This window comes from Dreissena polymorpha, chromosome 4, assembly GCF_020536995.1.
Source record: "Dreissena polymorpha isolate Duluth1 chromosome 4, UMN_Dpol_1.0, whole genome shotgun sequence".
In the NCBI taxonomy this organism is placed as follows: domain Eukaryota; kingdom Metazoa; phylum Mollusca; class Bivalvia; order Myida; family Dreissenidae; genus Dreissena; species Dreissena polymorpha.
Window position 1 is genome coordinate 124,379,838 of NC_068358.1, and position 14,316 is coordinate 124,394,153.

A 14,316-nucleotide genomic window follows, 5' to 3' on the forward strand; every position below is an offset into this window, starting at 1 on the left:
GTAGTAGTAGTAGTAGTAGTAGTAGTAGTAGTAGTAGTAGAAGTAGTAGAAGTAGTTGTAGTAGTAGTAGTAGTAGTAGTAGTAGTAGTAGTAGTAGTAGTAGTAGTAGTAGTAGTAGTAATAGTAGTAGTAGTAGTAGTAGTAGTAGTAGTCATAGTAGTAGTAGTAGAAGTAGTAATTGTTGTTGCTTTTGTCGGGGTTGTCATTTTTGTTGTTGTTGCTTTAAATCAAAAAGTATTAGTGCTAGTGGTTCTTGTTGCAGCAGCAGCAACGAGTATAAGTAGAAGAAAAGTTAAATTAGAAGTGTCAAAAGTGCAGACACAATAGAAATAACATAAGTGGCCTTGTGTGTTTTTTAATGATTTTAACTTTACTTTAAGAAATGGATTTCCCTGTTGCAGGACAAGCCCTTTCGGAGCGTGTCAATATCAGATTTCCAAAGTCACCTTGCGCGTTCCAAAAGCGTGGCAGATATGTTAAAGATTTTCTTCGATGATCCGAATCTAACGGAGGAGCAGGTGCGCCAGATTATGTTCATGAAGAGCCACCAGGGGTTGTATGCGCCCAATGGGGAGACGTCGTCTCAACGAGGACACATGATGAGCGACCTCGGTTCAAACAGTGCGTGGCAACTTTGATTTGACATGTTATTGTGTCTTGTTTCTGTGTGGCTGCCTGATCAATGGTTTGACCTGTATTGGCCTTTATTGACTGACAACACAATGTGTTAGAAGTTTAACCGCCAAAAGACGAGAATGAATTCAATTATACTACTACATGGGCTAAATTGTAAAATATTAGGATTGAGCAATGAGTTTTTTTAAACCGATATGCTAGCCAAATTTTGGGGATGAATCTGTCAAAGTCATAGGGGAGGATTATTTGGCTCTTTTCAATATATGCGGATACGCCCTTTAGCGTTTGAAACGCCAGTGTTGACTCTTTTCGGTTCTTGTTCTATTTGCAGATATGGACGAAGCGTTCAAGCATTACCGGGAAGTTGAAGCGAGCCCTGTTGCCGGCTGTGAACCAAAACCGGAAGTGGAACGAATGGATGACCACCAACACGAGCTGGGGCCTCGCACATTCCTCCCATCGTGTACCATCGTGTACCGGTGTAGGAACACCACTTCTTGTTGTCCGAAGGGGTTTGAATGCGTTCCAAAAAAGGAGAACGGAATCCAAATAATCGACCGCTACTTTATGGTCAGTAATCTGTGAGATATACAGTTTAGCTTAAATCAATATATTGTTCGCGATGATTGCATCGAAAGCCTTTTTATCATTGAGGCGCTATTGAGTCCGTTTGATGGATATACCCATTTTATCTTGAAGGCATCTCGTGAATATTTCCAGAATAATAAAACAAGCCTCTGATCGTCAATATTTTAAACTGTAATGAACAATGATACTTCAAAACGAACATGCTTTTTGGCACTGACGCAAAGCAGAATATGTTTTCCAAACGTCCACAACACTAATGAAGATATAAATAATACAGGAGGACGTTTTAAAGATAACAATATCTGTATGCATTGACTGCTGAGAAACCCCTTTTATTGACCATAAGTTGTTTTGGGAAGGAGACTGAGTGTGATGCTTATGTCATGGCGATAAATATCATATAAGCTGAGTATGAATAGCAACAATTGGAAAACAAATGTATCGTTTTATCGTTATCATGCTGTAAGTTCGTGGAAACTGTATGTCACTCCTTTATGAACCCCGGTATAACAGGTAGCTGGTGCATGCTAACGGAGAGATATTTAAATCATGTCAAGTTTCTTATCTTGCGATTTCCATCAAAAAGATCCGCTCATCGTCTCTTATATGAAATATGCCGATACGCTGACCTTGTTTATGTCTTGTTTATATCTGTAATGGAAAGTTCTATCTATCACGTAGCTAGTAATCTACCGTTTATCGTTGCAGGTTTTAGAGGCCGTCCCTGGGTCAGATAGAATGAAGCCTGCCAGCAAAGATTTCATCTATGCCAAGAGCTACCAGAATCATACGGCCTGCGAGTGCGTTAAAGTGGAGTTTACATCGAAGTGAGCTCACTTTAAAATTCAATGCAACTTACAAGACTGATGCAATTACCTTATAACGCGCATTATTTTTTCTTAGTATGAAATGTAATAAGTTTTACCACAGCCTCCCCCCCCCACAAAAAAAAATAACAAAACCATAAATTATTTTTTGCTATTTTTTGGACTTCAGTGGTTTTATTTCAGTTGAATAAAATATTTATCGGTTTTATTGGTATCGTTCTTAATATACGTCTTTTATTGCATCCCATTTGCTATGATTGTAACACTTTCATTGCAGCTGTGCAAAGTTTTGCCCACACTCGTTCAAAAAAGAGCGACCCGGTCGGGACTGCATATGCGACTGTCGACATCAACATCGGAAGTGTCAGAGAATCATGCACGGGCATCAAGCATTGGACGAAGAAGATTTAGTGTAGGTTTGCTTTACTCTTGACTTACCGTCCAGTTGCCCCTTATTAGTTGTGAGTTATCGCGCCTTCAGTTGATAATATATTCTGAATATTGTATAACCTTTGCATATCCACACAATTCCACCACAGCTTTCATATATCATTAATACGATTTAAATTGTTACCAGTGCAGTAAAGGAACTGATTATTAAATTGTTTTATCACAGCTTCGTGCACCGAAGAATAAGCACGCTCGAATTAAATTTTCATTTTATATGTATTTTTGTATAGGTTTATACTATGACTACTTACTTTGAATCGTTTAGTGTAAATAGAAGTGCACATATTCCTTTTTGCGAGAACTATATGAATAAAAAATATATAATAATCAATATCATATAGTTTGTTTTTGAATGCGATAAAATATTTACTGTTTGTGTATTTTAACTTACAGATGCATAAAAGAAGGCAAGTGCATAATTCCGGAATGCTACGCAGGCGAGTTTAACGTTGCAAACGGTTTCTGTCCGTTCAGCACCCGCCGCAAACGAGACCGAGACAGGCTTTAGAGAATTCGGGGGAAGTGTATATAGGGGTCCGGACAAAAGTGAACACAACCATCGGCTTGCCCACCGATTACCTTCCATTAGCCATTGTACAGGGCTCAAAAACGAAGATCCAGCTCACATAAATTAACTCACGTGACCAAACACATTCAAACCTCAACTCGCGCTACATCTTCATTTTCCGTTTGGTATTGCGGGGAACCATTAGTTGTAAACAGGTCACCTCTCCGTACATGGGCACGAAAATAGTTCCCATTATTTTAACAAAAATAATGTGTGGATCAATACATAATTATGTTATCATCAAATTGAAATTCATATTTATGCATGCGATCTATAAACTCAGCTTTAATATTCATTATGATTACATTTTACAAAAATCTGGTCATTGAGCCCAACGCGGAGGCATATGTAGAGAGCAACGAACGTCAACTCTGCACTGAGATAATCTGCAATTGTGGAAACTAATTAAAGCTTTTCTCAGATGCAAGAAAAGTATTGTAAAGACCAAATGTGTCTTGTTTTGACTTATCTTCTTGTTCCAAAGAGGAGCTATAAGGGTGTAGTCAGTGTACTCGACCTTGAATATATTGTGTCGGTAGCAGAACGGAAACGGATATCGTTTCATGCACTATGCATGATGTGGATAAATATATATATATATATGTGTACCGCTTACATGGGCCATCGCTTCATCTGTATATATTGTACTAAGTTATTTGTGTCAAATGTTATTGATGTTGTCCAGCGTCTTAAAAGCTCCAGAATGCTGAATATGGAGACGCGAGATTATGAAGACATTTTGGACGACAACACACAATTATTACCTATAAACGAGATCTGTTGTGGTTTGGTTTTCATTGCATATTGTTATACGCCAGGTCATACAACGGGGCGTACTGTGTGGACAACTTATCATTAAAATTATGGTTTTACGAGAAAAACATTTATTTATATGTGTTTACTACTACCGGTATATCATGTACCTCATTTCGTTTTTTTGTGTTAAACATGTGTCGAATACGTGAAACAGAAAATAAAATAATTAAAAAAACTCCGTCTTCTTGTTTCGGGATACGCAGTCCACATGCAAAACTAGTAGTTGTGTGAAGTAAATTATTTAAAAACTATAATTTTTAGTTAATAATACAAAAAGACACCACATGCTTACAGTTTTAACAAAGATTCAGCAATGAAAACAATTTACTGTGACTGCCATTTGTCCACAAAGTATTGGATGTGCGTTAGCCTATCAAAATAACATTTCCACATGCTTATTGTGCTTTAAACACCCTCTCATGGAGGTTAATACATGTGCAAATTTATTTCGGACTCTGTCAATATATAGTGGCGTTAGCTATTATTTCATCTGAAAAGTAGTATAGTTTAAACGTTACGGAAATGCCTGTTTATGCGTGGACGTTCATTATACAGCTATAACTTTCTATCAATTTTGTACAAGAATCGTTGTAAAATTTTAGGAAAACAAAGGGCGAACTGCAAAAACCTCATGCCTTCATCTATGCACGTCACATTGTAGTTTTTAATGTGTGATCTAAAAGCGCGGAATGGTATGATGACATCATTAAATATGATTGCCTGATCGTAGCTCCAAATAAACGTGTAATTACCAACAAAGCTCAGGTAGTCATTTACAACCAAGCCCAAACACACGCTCTCGTACATTCCTGCGGTTCATCGAACAATTATACGGATCTAGTTGATGTCCATAACAGAAAGGACGTCGTATTATATATTGTAAATATGTATATATTGTAACAATAAAACAATGTGGACCTTAAATGTGCGCTGAGACTTAAACGCCTTGATTAAACTCTGCGATACACGTCAAAATTATATATAAAAGATTTAATACGGAATACATTTTAAATGTAAAATATTAAGCTTTTTTAGCTTTAGACATGTGTTTCATTTACTACTTGACTTGCAATTGTGTCTTAGAAAACAAGAGAACCGATTGGATCATGAAACAAACTATAATACTTGCGTCCCTCGTTTGGGTATACTTTTGACACAAGCAGCTTTATTTGAACAGATCTTGCTATGCATGTTTTCATAAATATATTTCACATAGCGGTTGTTGCAAATTGCATGAAACCATGTTTGTAGCGTGTGAGGGTATTATTTTAGCCAACAAATTCGTTTAATTTATATACATATCCGCAAAAACAGGGGTGTGGTTATGGATTGGTACACAAAGGTGTATAATTTATTAGTTTAACTCATTTGTACTTATGATGCTGCAGGAAATAACATCTTGTAGGTGAGATAAAGACCTGAAAAGATACATTATACAAAAACATAATTACTCTGTTTTAAGAAAGTGTTTTGTTATGATTCGTGTACATGGAACTTATCCTCATTAATATCTATACACTCATGTTTTATATTTCATATTGAAAGCTCATGGAGTTTCTGAGATATCGCCCTAAAAAGTTTGTGACAGACGGACGTACCTCAGGACGGTCGGACGGACGGATGGACAACGCCAAAACTATGTCCCTCCGCATTTGGCGTGGGATAATAATTGTTTAATCTAACGCTATGTATGCTAGGTATCAAGTTAACGCACACATTTTGTTAAATATATACCTTCAAACGCAAATTGTTGGGCAGAAAAAGGGTTTTATAGTTATTTTCGTTAACATTACATTGAAGCTACCTTAACACAAAACATAATGTATCTACCCAACCTGAAGTTCTTGACCAGAAACCTTTTTGTCTATTTTTAGTAAAGTGCCATTGGCCGTTACTAGACCGATCTCAAATGTACTTCCATACTAGCTCTGCATATAAGCAACCTACTCACAAAATGTAAGTTCCATTCATCATCGAAACAATTGTACAGTGACATTGACCTTTACTTGACATGACCCATATGCAATTGAAAAGTAAAGAGCCATACCAGCTTGCTATATTCGAAGTGTTTTCCAGTTCGGTAAATGCAAACACAAATAACTGACAGTTAATCACAAGTTTGCTGCTTTTATAACAGTGATAATGACCTTGATTCGATTGGACCCTATTCAATTCTAAGTAAGTCTACATGTTATCTATCAACACAAACATTCAGTGCAATATTTCCATCTTAAGTAAAGTGAGTGTTAAATTGTGTTTCTTTTGTTAGCATACAGAAAACTTGAAAACGACCCGACACAATTTTGAAGATAGGCACCCACATAAGTAAATACTGCTGTATGTCTTTTTTTGAAATATGATCTAATTAATATAGAATAACCAAGTTTAAAAATACATCCCAGTCATTGACCGTATAATGGTTCCTAAATACAATCTTCTTCTATTGTCACTGTTTTACTTCAGAACAATGACCGCTTAAAAACCCTAAAACATCACGTGTCAAACGTTTGATATTTTATTTTATTTTTTTCATTTGGTTCATGTTTACTGTGGTATCATTGTAAAATCTGAAAACTCATATATTGTGATGGGGGTAGACCATAGAACGTCACTGCTTGTTGTTTAGCTAGCGCGGTGTTGTGTTCCATCCCTTCGTTGTTTTTGCCAATTTCACACTCGAGTGTGACTGGTCGTCACCTTATAAGATAAGGTCATCTTGTGTCCTACACATCACATGACCCGATCAAAATTAAAAGTATGTAAGTAATTAAAAACCTAGTATTAAAGCCACGTTTAAAACATTACCTTTCCATGAGTCTAAAAGTACATGTTCACGGTTGCTTGGGAATTATCGTTTTTCATGTCATTGTGCCACATGGATTACGAAATACTATCACACCCAATAGCAATCTCATGACATTTTGCCACATGATATTGTAAGCACATTATATCACCGGGGAAATGCAATTATGCACGTTATTGACTTTGAAAAGAGTGTAGAACACAGTTTTTTAAAGCGCCCATTTGTTTGAAAACCTAAATATACACACATGACAACTAATGTGAAATTCTTTTAATAGTAGCAGTTGCTTTTTATGGTAACTTAGGACCTTTCATTTACACACTGTCTATATGCGGTCATAGAAGGACCTGAATGCCGTCACGTGACGTGATCAGGACGAGTTCAGGTCATTACTAGTCTGGTGTGTGTGTGTGTGTGTGTGTGTTTATCCACATTTAATAACGTAATTCAGCGAGTTTGTGAAGCAAACTGAACTGGTTTTATTAACGATGCATTTTTTATAATAAACACAGATTTAACGTTTTTGATTTCAAGAGCGACACCTTCTGTCGCTAAAACTTGCTGTTCGGTTTTATGTAGCGACACATACGGAAGAATCATTTGGCTACAGTCTGTTCCTTTTTGCGTTCTATTATCTTACATATTTGAGATGCCATGTCATAATTGGGCGATCCTTGTCCTAACAAAAAAGGTTCCAATTATCAGAGATTGTGTTCAAGCGAGGGTATATATAGTCCTAGTGAGAACGCGTTATTACACTTAGTGTTGACCATGTGAACTTGAGTCTTTTGAGGAGGAAGCACCTCCTAATTAAAATTACATTATAACGACCAAGTGCATCGTAGTTTGGATTTTAGCAATTAATCAACTATAGTAGCTGAACACTTCCATTATTATTGTATTGGACACCTAGCTGATGTGCGGCGGTATATATGGAATTATCTTTTTGTGTCTTGTCCTCATGTAAGATTTTAAAGATATGAAAAGTTTGCTCACTTTGTGTATGTACATTCCAGTTGTGCTTTCTCGAAATAATGATGCATCCCAAATGTGATGTTAATGAATTATTTTGCAGACCAAAATCGTTTTGAAAACTGTTGCTCTCGAAAAATAAAATAAACGATAAATTATATGAATATACGGAAACGTCACTGCGTTATTATCACTTGAAACATCGCACACAGGTCTGGCTGCAGCAAACCATTGGCTTTTGTGCATTTTGTATCGAATCATGTTCATTTTGCATTTAAGATGAATAGTTTGAAAAAAAAGGATTTCCAAAAAAAATATTGTGCTCATGTCCATGTTTTTATTAATATCCACCGAATATCCGCGAAGTATTATATAAATTTCTTTATTAATAGTTGTATCCTTTGCGATCTTTAAAATATCTGATAAATTTCGGAGATATTATATGTCTATTTTCATGTTTCTTTTCGATTGTGGCCTAGATACTTGTTCATAAATGTAAGGATTTGATATTTTTATTGTTAAATGCTTAATTTGACGTAAAACGACGGACATTTATCAGGGCATAACTTGAAGTGATAAGACTTTATTTTTTTATTTACTTTAAACAAAAACAGAACATGAGATAAGTAGAAATGTGCCTGAAATACCCTCCACTGAATACCATTTTGTCAGAGGGCATTCGCTGTTGAGTTATAATTACTGGTTTAGCAAATTTACAAGCTTACTTCATACGAAGTTCAATCTCGATTCCTTATATTTTACACCAGATACGCACTGGAAAACATTAAAACATGAACATCTTCAATATAAATTCGTTTTAAATGTTGAAACTATGAAAATTGGTTGTTCTGCTCTGCACTTCCCCTTAATGATATGTACATGTACACGTTACTACCACTTATTTATCTAAAGACACTCTTTGGACAAAATTCTAGTACAGAAACTAATAATGGGCAATATCTCTTTAACTATCCAAGCCAAAGTTATGGCTATTAAGCACTACATAAACTTCCGATAAGATAAGCGTGTACAACCATTTTAAAGTTGATACCTCTTATGGTTTTCTACATATGCTCTAGACAAAAGTTCAATATAAAATATACTAAGGGCAATGAGATATTTCTTCTTTGTAGGTTTCAAATTTAAACCTGTTTAATTTTTCAAGATATGCTACGGACAGAATGTAAGTACAAAAAAAAAGGCATTCACTCTAAAATATTGGAGCTGTGTTGTAATTGTGTGCAGTATACTTCTTCTTCCCAATTAGTTTCAAGTCGGAATCTCATTTAGATTTTTTAAGACACACTATACATAGAGCTAGAGAATGTCTAAATTGAAAAAGGGGCATACTATTTTATTATTTAATCACGAAGAACAATGTTTGAATGTTGAACGTTGAAGAGTGTAGAACAACGCCTTTGAACTCGTTTTGGTGAACTGACAGACAGACGGAGAGACATCCATGGTGATTATAGTAAACTTCCTTTTAAACCGTATCGAGCGGATGGGAATAATAAGATACTATTCTGTGAAGGCAATGTATATACATGTAATACCTAATTGATGTATTGTTGAGTATTGCAATGGTGTCAGCATATCAATGAGAATTCACATATTGCAGCATTTATCTGTGAGCTTTCACACGATCTCTCGGTGTAATACCAAGATGCGAAATAGTTAAACTCAGGAACATACTTTGAGGTACATTTTGAGAAAAAGATATAAATTAAAAAATATTCTTAATGAAAGAAGGATTTATAAATTCTAGTTGTAGAACTATCCGAAAATGTATTCTGTATTTTGCATCAGTTGAGCAAGATATATATGCAACTTAAATATATGGACACCTAAAAGCTTTTGTTGAGAGACTGAAAAAAGCACACGAAGGTCATCAATTTAAATTATAATTTACATTATGAAAACATTATTAACCCGTATACTTTCAATTATTGTATTATTCCATTATTTTAAATAAAGTGCTAAATATTGGCAGCGCGAGCAACTGTCAAAGCAAGTGCTATTTTCTATAACATCACTGTAATTCTTGAACAGATACAACATTTTACCACAAATTATTTCGACTTGTTAAAAAATTGAATATGTTTTTCAACAAATTAACAATCAAAAAAGCATCACCTGTTAGAAGGAATGGTAATAAGCACTCCTAACGTCCTTTGCGTCGCATTATATAATGTTGGATACCACTCGTTTACGGCTTTGTTTCAATGGCTTTCTTGTATAGAAATCTTAAACAAGAACGTCAAAAATACCCATGTGCTTTTTATCGCATGTGCAATTGATGTTATTGAGAGAATAATTTAAATTAAACGTGAGATCATTATTTAAGGTCGGTGCAGCGTGTGGATGTTTTTGCGATGTTCGGACCCTCTGTCCGTCCGTTTTATTTTATGCACATGTTGCATCGACCCGTAAACTTTCCCAAACTTCATTTATTTACTGACACATGTTTTGGTCCTTAACACGTTTAATTGATTTTCCTTACAAGGTTATTTTCAGGTAATTTTCTGAATGAACTGACACATAGATCGTCAATCCTCAGTTGGTTTACCTATATGTCTAATTGTTATGATTTGGTGACACATTATTTGTTAATGGTACATATTTCGGGTTCCCTACAAGAAATGTACATTGACTGTTTATAGGGTGCTGTGTCACATGAAACGTAAATACATTTTCTTTGTTTTTGAAACCACAAGAAATAAATCTGTTTTTCGACTGAATTTTTTTTCCCAATATTTGTTTCGAAATAAATACTAATTTTAATGAATTCCATTTTATTGCCATTTTACATATAATGAGAGGCGAGAGCACGGCGCAGAATAATGCAAGTGGAACAGTTCTAGCAAACGCATTCAGGTTATATAATGCTGTCATTTTGTATTATTAATTATTGAACGAAAAATGAACATTCTTTACTGTAAAATATGTAGGTTTAACCAGAATTAATAAAATGAAAAATATGATATTTTTATTTCACTTTACCAAGTTTAGGTGCGGCTAATCCGATAAACATATGATCAATCATGTATTTGTTATGGCATGAACGTGTCCAGTATAATTATGGCGCGAATACTTCATCTGCATAGTGATTTGCGACAGCATCATTTGAGATGTAGTATAAAGAGATGGTAATTTAAGACCCAGCACTTTTTAGAAGAATAATGTCAAAGCCAAAATAAATAACGCTCACGTTTTGAGTTTTTTTCTTTTCAAAGTACTACGAGTAACCATAATGAAAGCGCTGAAGGCACTGAAGTTGTTCGCTATTGCATAATCTTAGACGCAACTGAGTTTTCAAAATTATGTTATAGCTTTATCTATATATTTATATATAAGTTTGAAATGAACCCAACCCATTCAAATGTATGAAGAGGGTTCTTCAAGCACAGGACGAGATGTGGGTGCACTGTTTATCCTCATATTTATGTTATAGAGATAACTTAGACAAAATAACAACAATACGTCTCTTTTGTTCGCAATTGCTTGATGCACTGGCAACCATCTTTAGAATTTCGGTTGCCTTGCTAAAGAATAACAAGCCTAGAATCATGTACATGATGTGTTATGTGTATATACTTTATTTATTTTCTTTAAATTATTGAGCAACAATTTTGCCGACATGATAGACTTTTAATGCACCAGGTCTTTTTTGAGCCGGAATTGAATCATATCCTAGGCCTAATATATACACAGTCGCCAATTTGTATTCCATGTATATTTGGATTTAGTTGTTTCAAGCTTTGGAAAAGCAAGTTGCCGTGCTTTTTAGCCCAACTGTAGACAACTTTTGAAATTTAGTTTCCTGGGCTTTAATCTACTGGCCCCAGGCTAACAGGCAACAACTAAACCTGAAAGTTATTCATGATTTAAGATCTGACTGTGTATTGAACTCATTCAATGTGCAAGTCTGAAGACATAAAAGGGACCTTTTCACGTTTTGGTAAATTGACAAAATTAAACGATTTAATAATCTGGAGAGTTCTGTTGTTGTCGTTATATTTTATCATGCTACGAGGATTGCTTATATAAAGTAAAATACATCTATCATTGTATGTGCACAGATGGCCGAGTGGTCTAAACGATAGCCTTTTATTCCTGGGGTCAGTGTTTCGAGCCCAGTTGATGGTAACTTTTTTGTTTCTTTAATTTTATTCTTTTTTTTTAATGGAGTTAAGATACAATATTCACATTTATCAATATTAAGCATCTAATGACAAACTGTGAAAAGGCCTCTTTTAGATGTTTACGAAAAAATAATTCCACAAGGTAAAAAACTAGAACTCATTGGTTATTTGATTTAAAAGTGATTTTGTTTTTTTTTTGCCTTGTCATCGATGTTACTTTGAAGCTATTATCACTTTTATCTTTTTTCAAATCATTAATAGAAAATATAATTTAAGCTTCATTTTGGGAAAACAGGGCTTACTGCATATGTCATCACAGTACCAGACACTCTCTAAACGAAAAACACCATAAAATCAGAAAGTGTCGTCCTTGATTAGCATGTACGCACTGCACAGGCTAATCAGTGTGCATAGGACACCACTTATTTGACATGCATTAAGCCCCGTTTTCCCTGAACGCAGCCAATATGTACAAACTGGCCAATGTCTTCGCACAAGCTCTTAAACACTATTGATTACAAACACACACCCACTGTCTGTATGGTATTAGTGGTGAAGTATTAACAGGCTAATCTGTGTGCACAGGCAGATGCGGTGGTTATCGTACTTAGCGTAGTTAAGAGCAGACCGACTTGAATTTAATGGCAGTTACATTAGTTGTTCGCAAGCGAACAACTACAAATTATGACCGCTAAAATAAATAGAAGTTCGAACATGTTTTCCTTTAGCTTAGATATATGTTTAATTGAAATGAATGGTTTGGGAAACTTAATATGAACTGTTCAATGCATATAGGTAGTTTTACATGAACATGTCTTACATATTTTGACCAATTTGTAATTGATTACGCATAAGAGGAGCACAATTTAAGAAATGTTTACATATGTATCTTTTTCGTTACGAATTCTTAAAGTTCAGATGTCTAAGTTGACCATATACGAACTCGGTTTGAATGAATCTTGTAACGCGAAGTATTTGCCTACACTATTGCAAATGAACCCTTTCAATACATAAGTCTTTGAAAAGAACTTACACTTCGCTTCCGTAGTTATGAATTGAAGTTGTGCGTTTATCAAAAAGACAAACATGTAGTTTCATGACGAATTGGCATGTTGGTAAATTTGTACAAAGATTTTATTCAGTGTAAAAATAAATTTTAAAGCATCTCCTGCAAGAGTGTTTTCTGCGTCACTAAATGAACCAGCAGTTGTGAATAAAATGCCAATATAGTTGAATCGATTTACAATATCAATGTATGTGTTGTCGTAACTTTTTAAAGTATTGGTAAAGGGGTGACTGCCTTTACAACAATCTTAATATTAGACTTTTCAGTATTTACTATAAGTTTACATTTGTGACAGTAATCGTATTATAGATCCAAGCCGTTTTGTAATTATTCAGCGATACTTCCAAACATTATCATATATTCGGCGTACAATAACATTTAAAAAGATATAACACCGATAGAAAATGCCGTTCGTGTCGAATTCAGCTTCCAAGTGATTAACATACAATGAAAACAAAAATTACAATAACCATTCACCCCGTCTTTCACCAAGCATGCATTCAAAGCTGTCGATCAACATATTTCCATGTTTAACTTTTGATTTTATGGCGGGCGTTATACATCGATTTAATTAAATTAAGAATTTTACTTCGTAAACCCCACTAAATTAATTTATACAATATATCTAACAACGAAGTAAACAATTTTTGGTAACGACGTATGAATTCGTTTTAAGTTGCAATTAAATACATAATTAACTTACAAGTTCGTTTGACGAGAACTTCCGCGTTGCAACGACTTAATAAATCAATCAAAATTAAGCAGTTCGATTTACACAATTGTGGAAACGACATAACTTCAAACCAACACATGCTTTATCTGCGTCACTTTATAATTAATACATCTATGTGTCAATGGATTACTATGATAACTATTTGTTAACAACACTAAGTACCGTAAACACGGATGAAATTCACTTTTAAAAGCCCATTGACGCTAAACCACCGAATTTTCCATACCATATTTTGAAAAAAAAGTTAACACATAAACAATCAATGTTCTTTATAGCCATAACCAAAATTTCAACGCTTGATGTGGTCTGGTTAACAAAATACAATTGCTCTTTTTTGTATTTTGCCGGACAATATATTCAACCCATGTTCATGTGCCATATTAGTGATGTACATGTGTCATATGAATAGATATCGTTGCGGGAAATTTTAATAAAATTTATTGTGCCACAAAAAAACGAGCATTTTGCACTCGTTTAATTTATGTTTCCATACCACATCTAGCGTTGAACTGTTGGCTATAGATATAAGGAACACTGATTTGTTTATGGGTTGACTTTATGTTACGTAATATTTTGCGTACTGTTCGTTGATTTTGAGTAGTTATGTTATTTTCAATGGATTTATTCTCGAACTTTGTTTTGGGTCAGACAAGTGTTAGGGACTAACGATGTGCTCTCAAAGGTCCACACTTCGAATTCAGTTGAGGTCAAC

The 14,316-nt window shown here is 34.7% G+C and overlaps 2 protein-coding genes across 8 annotated transcripts in view; both read left to right on the forward strand.

The window, feature by feature from the left end:
• LOC127875883 (uncharacterized) overlaps nt 1-3,081 on the forward strand; it is a 158,863-nt gene extending 155,782 nt beyond the window's left edge. For all 7 annotated transcript variants that reach the window (XM_052420624.1, XM_052420628.1, XM_052420629.1 and 4 more), the window contains 5 exons: nt 402-621; nt 968-1,206; nt 1,933-2,051; nt 2,329-2,463; nt 2,895-3,081. In XM_052420624.1, the coding sequence (XP_052276584.1) occupies nt 402-621; nt 968-1,206; nt 1,933-2,051; nt 2,329-2,463; nt 2,895-3,009 (828 nt within the window). In that variant the 3' untranslated portion in view covers nt 3,010-3,081. The remainder of the gene's footprint in view (nt 1-401; nt 622-967; nt 1,207-1,932; nt 2,052-2,328; nt 2,464-2,894) is intronic.
• The window catches only part of LOC127875882 (uncharacterized), a 223,695-nt gene extending 219,641 nt beyond the window's left edge, over nt 1-4,054 (forward strand). Inside the window, exon 8 of the transcript XR_008047491.1 lies at nt 3,081-4,054. The gene's annotated coding sequence lies outside the window, so the exon portion shown is untranslated. The remainder of the gene's footprint in view (nt 1-3,080) is intronic.
• The last annotated feature ends 10,262 nt before the right edge of the window (nt 4,055-14,316 follow it).